Genomic DNA, 13,539 nt, shown 5'->3' on the forward strand with positions numbered 1-13,539 from the left:
ATTTCTCGCCATGCTATCGTATCTAGTGTATTGTTATCGATGCTTACAGTTAGTTATCCTCGCAGGAAGAAAAATTTGTGTTCTTAAATGTGCGTTAAGGACAGCGAGTACAATAAACTGAATACTGAGAATAGTGAAATACTGAGATAAACTGCTTAAGCACGTCCTATACATCGTCTTCCCACAGTATCCACTAATTTGGCAGAAAGCGTAACCAGCAATTTTACGTTCATCCTTAGGAGTCAGATTCAGGTCTCATTTTATCCCTGACATGCATCTGCTTGATGGCTATAATTATATCAGCAGAAAGCCGCGGTCTCTCTCACCAAGATTCCCCTCATTTTTTCCTTCCACCCACTCATACCCTCATTCTGTTTCGCCCTGGAATTTTCATCAGCTGTACTTTAAGTATATATAATTTTTGTGATGATAAAAGCACTACTCCCCCCCCTACGGTCACAGCTTAAATTGGGCCGGAGCCCACCGAATCTCGGCACCGGTGCTTCTTAGCTTTTGTAATAAATCATAATTCTAGCCGGAACACACCGGAGGCCCGAATAAGAAGGCTGCAGCACTTCTTTTATGTAATTGAATAACAATTTCAGTAGAAATTTTATCTCGAAAATTTTATTTTAACAATAAAATTATATTAAAAATCGCTTATTAAATTTCAATTTATCTCTTTACATTTTATTTAATTTAAATTATTTAATTACTTCAATCTTTAATAATTTCGATAAATAATAATTAATTATCTAATCATTATCAATTAAATAACGATTTATAAACATTAATTGAATAGCTATTAATTAATTTGATACTCATTAACTATTTAATTTTTAAAATTATTAATGAGTTTAATAATTAATAATTTAATATTAATGAGTTTTATTTATTTACTCTTGTTCCTCTTTGCTGACGTTCTTCCATAGGGCTCCTGCACTTCTAATCTTAGAAAATAAGCCCTGCTTGCAGGACAACTATTAAACTGTGGAACTTATTTCATTTTTGTAAGTTATCAACAGTATGTATTAAATTATCAATGTATACTATGTATTTGACTGAGGTAATCATTTTACTATCCTTTGTTGCCTGGAACAATTACTTATTTATTTATTTATTTATTGCACTTTTTTAGTTTTCTCTCTCAAATTCCGTATTATTGCATGTTTATAAGGAAATGTTTTATAGCTAGTTTTCTAGTTTTATCTTCATCGGAAAATGCTGCTCTCACTCGTATCTCTGAGCTATGAAGTTAACAGCAAACTTTCTTCCTTAAATCTTCTGAAGAGATAATAATAAAGTTATTTATGTTTTTAGACGTACCATTTATTTTGGTCTTAATTCGCTTCGTAATGTGCACGTGCGCTTAGGAATAATATCTAATTCAGAGCTTTTCAGTATTTATTTCATCAGCATTTTGAAGGCGAATTTTTCTCAAGGGTGCTCTTACTAAAAATAGCTAATCTTTCCGGCGCGTCTCTGTCAAGTTTATAACATCTGCTTCGTGCTTAACTCAGCTTGTTACTGCATCCGGCCGTAGACAAGCCGTTTGAATATATTTGCTGTTTTCTCTCCAAAATCTGCGGTGTATCTCATTTCTGTACCTATGCGCCCATTCTTGTTAAGAGTTTATGCTCAATTACCAAAGTCTGGCCTCTCGGAACCAATGGATGTAAAAGAAAAATAAGACTGACTATAGGAAGATGGGGGAAGGAACTACCTTCATTCATCACTAAAGTAAATGATGTCTTTTTCTTTCTTTCTTCACCCTTTTTTTTTTTTACTTTTCACCCCTGTGTAACTGATGTAAACGATCCATCCCCATACCGTGCCTCTTTCGTGATAAAACAACCCTTGTTACTGCAGCGCTTTTTTTCTCCCCATGAAAGTGTTTGCGACTATTAAGCCTACCAAATGTTCTTTCATAACCCAAAGAATACTTTATTCTTTAAAAACTGATAAAAAAATTGCTTTTTGATAAGGCTTTTTTCTTATGTACTTTTTTTTTAAGCTTCTAAAAGCTGTTTTGTTTCTTTATCAAGTTACTTTCTGTGAAACTCTTGTGCACTAACATCTATCTTAAGTGTCTGCTTTGAATCATAATAGCGAGAAACACCAGTAAAATGGTGAGAGATTTGGGAGTAGATATAATTTTCCTGTTGAGATTGGATGTCCCGTGGATTCGGGAAAATCATGTCGGGTAAATCCCCTGGGCAATTTCCTCTTCCGAAGGGAAAAGTCCCTTGGCGGTGATTCCTTATGCTTGGGATTGTGTTTATCTCAAATTTCTTTAAGCACTGGTTGTCATCGCGTATTGAAAGTCCATTATTTAATAAAATCAGGAATTTAGCAAAATTAGCCAACAAGAATCAGCATAATAATTATGTTAATTCTCGTAGGTTTGAATTTTCAGTGGAGATTTCTTTAAGTACATTGCAAGCAATTTGTACACGAAAGTTGCGAGATTATGCTAATTATTAGAATTTTAACATCGATTAAATTTTAGGAATATCGATTATTCCTTGAAGCTAATTAGATTTCTAGAAATATCGATTTCTAGGATACTGTGCTTTTAATGTTAGGAAAATTTTAATAACTTTTAATGGTTAAACAGTGCTTGAATTCGAGTGCTTAATAAAAATTTCGGAAAACAAATCTTTGTTTTTGAGGTTATAGTTTTAAGTATTTCTTAAAAATGGTTGAATAATAGTTGAATATTTCGCCGTTTAAAATCTGCGTCGTCTTTGATGTTGTTCCTTTTTTCTTTTCATATGTGTATAATTCCCTTTCATTCTAAAATTTAAAAATATAGTAACATTTCAGTGATACTCAGTGTTATTTTATTTTTATCTACAATAGCAGTCTCCCCCCCCCCAAAGAAAAGGGATATCGCATTTGGGCAGGAGAGTAATCGAGGACATTATATAAAAAATAATTTTCAGTTTTCCAGTTCTAAGAAAGACTGCGATTTGTAAGTTATACGACACTGCATGACTTACTGAAGTTGATATAAAAAATAAAGGAATTTGGAACAAAGTTTGGTTCATTATATTACGGCAAAGCACGCAAGAGAGAGATGCCTTCGTGGAGGGCTTTCTAAGGGAAACTGGCTCATAATTCATGTTACTCATGGAAAAAGCTCGTTCGCCGGAAATCGAACTACCAGTGTACAGCGACTTTACTGCTCGGCCGTTGGAGCAAGGAATTCGTTCAATGAATAGAACATCAGAATACATTAAACAGGTACAGGTATAAGTACCTGGGATACCAGAATTTCACCATAGGTCGTACAGGTATTCTGTCGCACTAAAACTGCATACGCGGCTCAGTCTTGAGTAAGAATACCCCGGAGGGGCGGTCAGAGGCTCCCATCCCTCTTTTCCTACCACCAACCACTTAAATTCGAGTCGCTGTGTATTTTGAGCGCCATCTTACCGTACAGATGTTGTATCTTAAAAACATCCAGGGCCTTTTCCAGGATTAGAGGTTGAGCGCATTGGTACAGCAGTCAGCGTCAGTAACACTATACCGTCAGGACGGCGAGTGTTTCAAGTCATCAGTAGTCAACATTCAACAGTTCAATGTCAGGATTCAAATAATTCAAGAATTGGCTTGCTGCCTGAGTAAGCGATGATTAGCTACTGATAAAGCAGTGATAAATTTCTTGGATAATTGTTATAACATAATTTTCCAGTTATAATAAGAAAAAAACATTCTTACGAGTGTACATTGGACAAATAAAACGCGCTTTAAAATTTCGCATCAAGGAACGTGGACCTTAAGTTCAAAAAAAGGAAGCAAAATTTTTATTTTTCGGAGGTGTTGCAAAACACATGTGCAGTTTTGCTTCTACCCAAATCAATAAAAAAAAAAAAAAAAAAAAAAAAAAAAAAAAACTTCCTCAGGTGGTAAAGGAGATTTCTTGAAGCTTTCAAGTTCATAAAAATATCTGTACAGAGTCAGTAATTTAAAGTGTAACCTTTTTTGCATCTATGTATAAACAGATCAGTCCTTGATTCGATTCTGTTCTCTATTCCTAGATTTTGCTATTTATTATTTAGGGCATCGTTGTTAGCTGCTAGTACAAGTTCTCTAAAATTCGTTTTTCTTCTTGTTTGTAGTACTCGTCTTTCAATTAGTTACAACTGAAAAAGGTGGTAGTGTTAAATCACGAAAGTGCTTCTGCTGAAATATATTTTATCAATTAACGATCGCTTTCTTGCTCTCAGCTTTACTTGGCATTTATTCTGTCCTCATGTTCTGAAACACAAACCATTTTCTGCTGCAAACTCTCCATTTTGAAATGGAGCTCATTTCTGCCACGCAGTGCATCACAAGAAAATCTGCAACCGTGAATCTAAAAATTTACATTTCCGTCCGTTAGCTGAAGATACATACGATCACACACATTCGATCTCGATCTGTAACATAGAAATTACAGGATTGCAAAAGCCGATCATTTGTAACAAATTTATTATTATTATTTATCACATATTCCGCCTTTTTTGCACTTCACGGAAAGGGAGGAATGCTCCGTAGAGGATTTTATAAGGGAAGCTGCCTCGTATCCATGTTACACATGTGGAAAGTCACGATAATGCCCATGGAGCGAGCACGTTCGCTGGGACCGAACTACCAGTTTGAAGCGGTTTTTACCGCTTGCCGCTGGTAGGCCTTTTAATAACTTTGTACAATAATTTTGTATTTAGTAAGTGTATAATTTCGCACAATAATATTATCTGTATTTATGCCTGAATTAAATTTTCTTCTTGTTATTTTAAGTTCTGTTTTACAGAAAAGATTTTATATAATTTATTTTCTGCTTTTTTTTTTTTTTTTTTTTTTTTTTTTTTTTAGGAATATAGTATATAATCTAAGTCTGGATACTTTACAGGAGAAAAAGGTAAGCTAATGTTTTCATAATTCCACTTTAATATTTAATAAAGCTATTTTTCGCAAAGATTTAAATTTAGAATTATTTGTTGCTTTTACTGATTGACCAAGGCTAATGCGTGCGAATAATGAGCATAAACACGCATGCTTGATTCTGAGTAATTAAGTATGATTCATGTGGGAAAGACATTTTTATTTAGTCCAGATGCTTTCAAGATACCAAGTTGCTATAAAAGAAATCAGAACTTACTTATAACTAACTTAAAGTATAAAGGTGAATGCTGTAAAAAAGGTCGCTTCAACGACCATATTTTTCTATGATATTCTGCAGATACATGTCTTATTTGTTGACATCCTGGTTAAGTGTTTTAGCAGCGTGTCCAATTGGGTCGTCGTATCCCTTTCGGCCAGCCTGAGAGCGGCGCAAACGGGACAACACTGTGTCAAATTGTGTCATTTGAGGCAAGTTCCGACAGAAATTGCATTTTCATGTTTAAAAATTATTATTTAGCTTCCAAAATGGGCATATTACAGACATGAAACGTTACATAAAAGTTCATATTGCATGAAACATTCAGAGTTAATAAAACATAAAATTTTAATTGAATGCGTAGTATAATTATAACGCATTTAGCTGTTAGAATACTGAAGAATTACACTCATCTCCATAAATTAAGGATAATGCAAAATCAGGCAAAGGAAGAGTTAGAAGCAAAACAAATTTGACTTATTTGTAAAGCTTATTTATCAAACAAAAGGTAAAGAGCAAAAAAAGATGCTATATGTTAAAAAAATTAGCGACTTCTTCTCCCTGGAGCAAATTAAAAAAAAAAAAAAAAAAAAAAACCTAATTACAAAAAAACAATATTACATGGTTGGTATGATTTTTAATACATTGTATGTCTCCCAGACGATGCAATACAGTCTGTATAACGCCTAGGCATGCTGAGTATCAAATTATCGATCTGATCTTGGGGGATATTACACCACTCAAAGCAATGCTCTCCGAAGTTCCGGTAGACATGTAGGAGGAGGTTGACGGGATGCAACTCGTCGGCCAAGCATGTCCCACACGCGCTCTACTGGATTCAAGTCCGGTGAGAATGCTGGCCAGTCCATACGGGTGATATCCTCCGATTGAAGGCATTCGCTTACGATGTTTGCACGGTGAGGACGGACGTTGTCATCCATAAGCACAAATTGTGCGCCCATGGCGCCCCGAAACAAACGTATATGTTTTTCCAAAATGATGTCGCGATAGATTTGGCTTGTCATGGTTCCAATTTGAACATGCAGGTCAGTTCTGGAACCCAGAATAATTCCACCCCAAACGAGCACTCCTGCACCACCGTAGCGGTGTCGTTCAATGATGCTTTCTTGGTGGTAACGGGTACCTGGAGCTCTCCATATGAAAGTCCGGCGAGAATCAGATTGCAAGCTAAGCCTGGACTCGTCGGAAAACATGACACAAGCCCACTGTTGCGGTGTCCACAATGCATGCTCTCTACTCCAGGCTAACCGCAGGCGACAGTGAGTTGCAGTAAGTGGAACGCATCTGACAGGTCTACGAGCATATAGACCAATCTGCCCTAAGCGTCTGTACACGGTCTGTCTTGAAATTTTCGTACCAGTGGCTGAAGAGAGCTGACGAGACAGGTCTGAGGCTGTGCTCCGCCTGTTTCTTTTGGCAGTAACTGCCAAACACCGGTCCTTATTCGGCATTGTAACTCTGGGGCGACCTGTGCTGTAACGTCTACTCACATTACCATCATCGTAGAATCGTTGCCAAAGCCTGGAGATGACACTCTGGACAATTCCAAGTTTGTCTGATACTTCCAGTTGGGTATACCCACATTCCAGATGGCCGATACTTCTGCCACGTAAAAAATCATCCAAATGCGTCCTTTGTGTCATAACTATTCGGTTATTGCACTGAAATTCTTATAAAGCGCCTGCGAACAATTTTATTTCTTTGCCTGTATTTTTTATATATCACTCTCTTACACTCTCGTCATTGTGACGTACCATCGGTGTCATCTGGTTGCTTCCTGAAATTTGCGTGTAATTCTTGAAGATGTGTGTAGTGATTTTATAGGTGATATATTTATTTTAGAGTTCGATTTCCGCGTGACTCCGAATTATCCTTAATTTATGGACATGAGTGTATTTTGGTATACCTATGATAAATGAAATATAACTCTTGGCTGTTACGTTTTGCTTCTGTCACTCTTAATTTGCCAATTTCCTTTAATGCATTTACAATATGAGCAGTGCCATTTGTTGTTAAAAAAATGTCCCAGTATAGTAATGTTAATGTTCCTCTTCCATGGCAACCAACGAATTAAATTTCGATATTTTATTATTTAACATAATCTTTTCCCCCCGCTTAAATTGTGTTTAGTTCTGCGACTGTCCCAGTGAATAAATTTGATCCTTTTCAGAATTACAACCCTATTTCTAAATGCAATGTGAAGTAAAGATATAATGTAAGTGCATGTAATTTTATATCTATTTCTGTAAGCTTACGGAAGGGAATGGTGTTATAATGGAACAGGGAAATTTGAGACTACTCATATCACACTTTTACTGAAAAGAGCATGAATGATTCATTATTTTGAAGCGGATTTGTTCATCTTCTTTCTGTTTTGCGTCTAATCAATTGGTCACGTGGAGTTCTAGATGACTAACCGAGAGAGCTCAAGTGGTTGAGACCCAGTTATTCTAACACTTCATTATGCGTCTAGTTCGATGAGCTCTGCTTTCCGTTTGTTGCCATTCATCTATGTCACCACATAAGAATTCTTTAAACATTCTTTAAGCAGATTGAAATCGAATAATTATTTACTGTGATATAAAGTGCTGATTCTTCGTAAAAAATTTATTCGTGCTTAAAAATGGTGGAAAATATCGACTTTCTCGTGAAATACAGAAGGGTGAAGAATTGGTCTTAATCATCGGGTTTAGCCACGGCTAGTCTCTATCTGAACTTACCTGAAACTATTAGTTAATGCGTATTTGCAGTTCGATGCTAAGGCAGGATTTGAAATTATAAAGTTTTTGTAACCTAAACAAGAAATTCGTTGATCTTCATCTTCTAATTTTTTTTCACTTCAAAATTGTGCAGAAGCTTTTCCATTCAGCAGACATGTCTTAGTCAAAGAACTTAAATGGAGACTCTCATTCAAGTTTTTTAACCTAGTTTTGATCTTTTCCCGAGCTTACTAATACGCCGAATGAACCATAACATGCTGCCATCAGGGCGAAGGACTACCATGTATTTTATAATTTCGATAAATTTTCAATCCTAGTAGCATAATCAGAATACGTAAAATCTGAGCGATAAATTTTCAATCCTAGTAGCATAATCAGAATACGTAAAATCTTATTGTGGAAAGTTTTTAATTATAGTTAACACTTACGAGGCTAACGTTTTGTGCCTCCCCGTGGTCTGGGTAGCCATTTGTACTGGAAGTGATGACTTATTCGATTCCATTAAAAGTTTAGAGCAAGAGTTGTTGTTCGAAGAAAGCTGTTTATTACAGATTAGAATAATGCTGATTTGTAGAAATGATAGTTCGAAAGCAGAGTATAAAACTGAACTATCTGATAGAAATTCTATGTAACTGTATGCCAGTATTGAAAGAAATAATCAATCTGATAAGAAATGGCTGCGATTTGTTTTGAAAATGATGCGTAAAAGGTTACCAGAGGGAATATTCCGTTAGGCATCATTTGTACCATTATTGGCGACTTTATCGCCTGCGCCATCAAAACTGAAAAGTACTGAATATTTTTATATTTATAAAAGCATTGCATCACGTGGTTTCATGTAGCTATATCTCACTTAAATGAAGCCTCTTACTATCATAACAGTTAATTATACCTGTACCAGACAGTTTTTTTTTTTTTTAATGCAACTTGTTCAGAATAACAATGCCAATAGTTTCTTCTATTAGTAGATAACCCTGAACAATCACCTTACCCTTTATAATACTATTGGTGGCTGTGATTGTTTATGTCGATTTCGTACATCGCTCTCTAGTATAAAAACTGATTATTACCTGCTATTTGAAACAATTCAGTTAACTGATTATTACCTGCTATTTGTAACAATCCGGTTCCTTGTTATTCATTTTTGCGCAAATTACATTCTATTATATTCATTTGTTTCCTTTTTATAAATTTTAAAAATCTTTTCGGACTGGGGACCACTTTGTATATTTGGGGAAATTATTATTTGTATTATTACAACTTTCCCACACTTAAGAGACTTTCGCAAAGAAACTTTCTAAAGACACTTTTATTTGCAAATTAAGTTAATAGATTACGATACAGCGCACGAGGGCTATTTGCCTAATGGAGAGAATTCTTCACGGAGGACCTTAAGTACATTTAACTCGATATTCTAAGCAAAAATATATAGGAAGTAAATCAACTCATATGTTGGGATTTGAACTCGGTTACAGGTAGTAGTATGTTCAACCGTGTTTTCTACACTGCTGGCCATTAAAATTGCAACACCATGAAGGAAAGCAAATACAAAATAGATATTTATTGTACGTGAACAGTAGAGCATGAAGACAAAATGATTAAAATTGTAAGCAGTTCGGGGAGGGGGAAGGTTTTGACGAACAACTAGCAGTTTGACTATAGCGTATGTAGCCGTTTGGGTCTCTTCCCTAGAACGGGTCTTAGGACTATGTCCAACATACGTTGAAATTTTTCCGGAGCTCCGCGTGAGCTAAGCGGCATTCTTAAAGTATATACTCCTGAGTTCGTTATACAAGCAGTTTTTTCGACATCTTCGGGCTTTACGACAATTTGAAAATAATCTGACGTCAGGTCGAGCTTAGTAGAATATGTCTTGTCTGTCTAGTAGAATATGTCTTTTTTGAATAATTTTGTCTACAATTGGCAGGGGATATACTGGATGTTTTGTGATACTATTTAATTTACAGAAGTCAATGGCATATCTCATTTGTTAAATTCGAGTGTCATTTTAAAGATAACAAATTTTAATGGAGTTGGGAAACAAGAAACGTAAACTATGTTTTTGCCTTGCTTCGAAAAACGGCTCTTCCAGTTGCAGCTGAACGTGATAACCATTGGAATCAGGACAGTACATTTGAGGGTATGGGATAATTCCTTACAATCCTGCTGCCATTTAAAGAGCGGTTGGGGAGAAACACGAGACCCAGTTGACAAAATGGTGACCAGTTATCGCCAACCAAATTTTATTTTGGAAACCATTGTAGCAATTTAGGAGCCACAATAGCAACTGGAGCCAATAGATTTTTTTTGGAGTGATAATTCCTTACAATCCTGCTGCCATTTAAAGAGCAGTTGGGGAGAAACACTAGACCCAGTTGACAAAACGGTGACCAGTTATCGCCAACCAAATTTTAGTTTGGAAACCATTGTAGCCATTTAGAAGCGATAATAGCCACTGGAGCCAATAGATTTTTTTTTGGAGTGATAAATATGAAAAATCAACTGCGATGTCGTCAGAATATAAACTTCGAAATTTTATATTTCCAAGTGGATATGATAACCTCTTACATTAAAAGAGTACTCATATGGAAATGCGGTAATACTTTATACCATTTTAAAAATATTTGGCTAAGCACTCTTCTCTAAACATCCGATATAATTAATGCCTTCGAATTTATTTTAAGAAAAAATATCCTTACAGAGACCAAATTAACATTAAATCATTTTGAAGATATCAGAGGTATGTAATACCATTCAAATCGATAATCATCAACCCGATGGAACGTTCTTCCTTGAATTAAATACATAGTATTTACTGATTTGTTTCAATACATCAGCATGGAATTTCATTTTTGCCGATTCTTTTCAATATATGTTACGACATCGACATGCTCACGCTTAAATTATCAAGTGACTGTAAGCTACCTCAAAAAGAAAAACGCTTTCTCCTGCGAAGCTAAGGTTAGTGAAGGAAACTTATTGCATAATAGGAAAGTAACATTTTAAGCGAAAAAGAATAATGATGCAACGAAACTTCCCTGAAATGCTAGTGATTGTTAATTTTTGTCTTTTGTGGATGTGACCGCCTTGAAGAATGTGACAATCAGGATGTCCACTGCTGTTATTTTAATCATGTGCTTATCACTTTCAGATGTGGCTGTCTTAGAAAATGGTCGCGATGTGTAGTTTACCTGTTTTTTAAAAGGAAAATTACTGTTTATTTTTAACATTCGTCTTTAATAAGCTCTTTACGATATTCAGATTTTATTAATTCTTAATTTCACGAATGTCTGCCAGTGCATTAGTAGCTTCAGCATATTTATATATAGGAATTGCATCTTCTGGTCTGCTTAATTATATCAGTAGATAGACAATAAAAATGGGATGATAGAAGGTAAACGAAAAGCGACAATTGTTTTTATTCCGACTTCACAAACCAGGAGTTACGGTATATTTATTAAAAGTTTCATTATCGAGTTACATCTGACTATGTTAGAAATTTAGCAATTCAAAATTTAATTAGAATGATCACTTTATAAGGTATTTCTCCCGCTTCTTAGCATGCCTTCGTAGTACAGTCGTCTGCACGCTGGGCGCGTATTTCAGAGGTCCGTAGTTCGATTCCCGGCGAAAGCGTTGCTCATTTTTCATCTTGCCTGCTTCCAAAAATGCCTAATGTCTTTACAGTGGTGCCCGAACTAAAAGGGTGGTGGATGATGATTCTCCACACCCAGGATTTGGTGATTGGGTCTCCTAAAAAAACCACAGTCGCCCTTTAAAAGGGGGAGTATGTAAGGTATTTTCCCCGCCTTCTTAGCATGCCTTCGTAACATAGTGGTCTGCACGTTGGGCACGTATTCCAGAGGTCCGTGGTTCGATTCCCGGCTGCGTCTCTCGCAGGACACATGAGAATCAGGATTCTTAAAACATTCTCAGCCTGTGCCAAGACATTGCGACTTAAGTAGGACATCCACAGGATTCTTTGTATTATGGGAGAAGCCAGAATGTCACAAAATAACTGGCAAATTAAGAATGTGGCAGAATTTAGAGCATTAATTAAATCATTTCATATGCGAATAACTAGTTTTATTTTATTTGTGCAGTAAATACACGTGATCAGACAGAGAAGACCATGTCTCTAATAAATTGCATTTTTACAAGAACACAAATTATTATACGGTGCCTGAAAAAATTTCGATCAAATGAGAGTTTTTGCTGCACTTACGATGATGATACGGCTGTAGTTATCATTAATATAAATTAACTAAGAATGTTGCCAGACTTAAGTCTTGCTCAATGTGGATATTTTTACTTGCTACTGATTTGCAAATAACTAGGAATGATAAACAAGAAAACATTGAAACTTCATTCAAATGAGTAAATTCATACAACAAAGTAAACAGAGTTACGAATTTTGTATATATATTAATAATTTTAATGAAATTATATGTAAATTGTAATATTTCTTGTATAATGTACTAGAAAGCCCGGCGGTCATACGAAATGACCGGTGTTCTAGATATTATAAATTGTAATTAAAATGATTTGTGCAAAGGTGTCTGCTAATTTAAACTGAACTACCCAGGGCAGGCGGCGAGGATGCCCCTTTGCTTACTGCATGGAGGTAGGAAAGGGAGGAGGGGCCATTCCGCGCTAGAAGTGAAGCACTGCTTTGAAGCTTGGGTCACCACACGGGGTGTTTTTTGTTTACATTCAGAAGCTCGCTTGACAAAATTCTGATAGTATTTCGACACACGACAGTTCCATAGAAATCGAAAAAGGGACACTCTCGCATGAAAGAAACATTCATAGTGTAATGGATAATAGCAATTTGTATAGTTTACTGACATTTACGCAAAAATCCCATCTTGGTTATTTTTCGGTAACTAACAACAGCGATTTTGATTATAAATTTGTTTTATAAAATTCTAAGCTGTTGCACTACAAAAATATAGATTTTAAGAAAATTGCTATGAGAAAACTGCCAAAATTTATTTTCTAGAAGATTTGAAAAGTTTGAAAGTTTTGAAAAGTTTGTTGTAAATATAAAATTATGTATGTTAAAATATTTGTAATTAGGCACATAGGTCAGATGAAGTTTTTATTAAATAGAGTAACGCATGCAAGGGCTATCTGCCTAAAGAGAGAGATGCCATCGTGGAGGAATTTTGAAGAAAAACTGACCTTTGAGTGGGTATTAAAAATAATGCTTATAATTTTCATTCAAATTATATTCATATATATTTTTTTATGTAAAACTTTTGGGTGTATGCTAAATTAGTGTAAATTACTTTACACGAAAAATACAGTGAATGCACAGAAATTAAAGATTTGCACATGCCGGAAATGATAAATAGGAAATATGTATGGGTATTTATGCATGTGCTTGCAAAAAGCATGTATCTGCCTTTGACAAAATACTTAAATATTCATTAAATTATTTATAAATGTATTTGAAACAAAGAATTTATTCACTTATAAACAACTGTGAAAGTACTGTGAAGAAATCTAATGATTAAATGTATCTAATTTATAATGATTATAAATGTTATCTAAATATATAATAACTTTAATATTGAATTGTAAACATAAATTGAAATCCTGTGGCCAAATACGTTTATAAAACTATTTAAGCAAGAATTGTTCGTATTG

General features: G+C 35.1%; 1 protein-coding gene across 8 annotated transcripts in view; it reads left to right on the top strand.

The window, feature by feature from the left end:
* Nucleotides 1-13,539, top strand: part of LOC118201469 (semaphorin-1A-like) — a 407,500-nt gene that overhangs the window by 292,195 nt on the left and 101,766 nt on the right. For 7 of the 8 annotated variants that reach the window (XM_085819221.1, XM_085819222.1, XM_085819220.1 and 4 more), the window contains exon 4: nt 4,861-4,906. The exons of the other annotated variant lie outside the window; for it this stretch is intronic. In XM_085819221.1, coding sequence (XP_085675347.1) covers nt 4,861-4,906 — 46 coding nt within the window. The remainder of the gene's footprint in view (nt 1-4,860; nt 4,907-13,539) is intronic. 8 annotated transcript variants of the gene reach the window in all.

This window comes from Stegodyphus dumicola, chromosome 6, assembly GCF_044657685.1.
Source record: "Stegodyphus dumicola isolate Sdum_Otavi_A_Nest chromosome 6, ASM4465768v1".
Classification (NCBI taxonomy): domain Eukaryota; kingdom Metazoa; phylum Arthropoda; class Arachnida; order Araneae; family Eresidae; genus Stegodyphus; species Stegodyphus dumicola.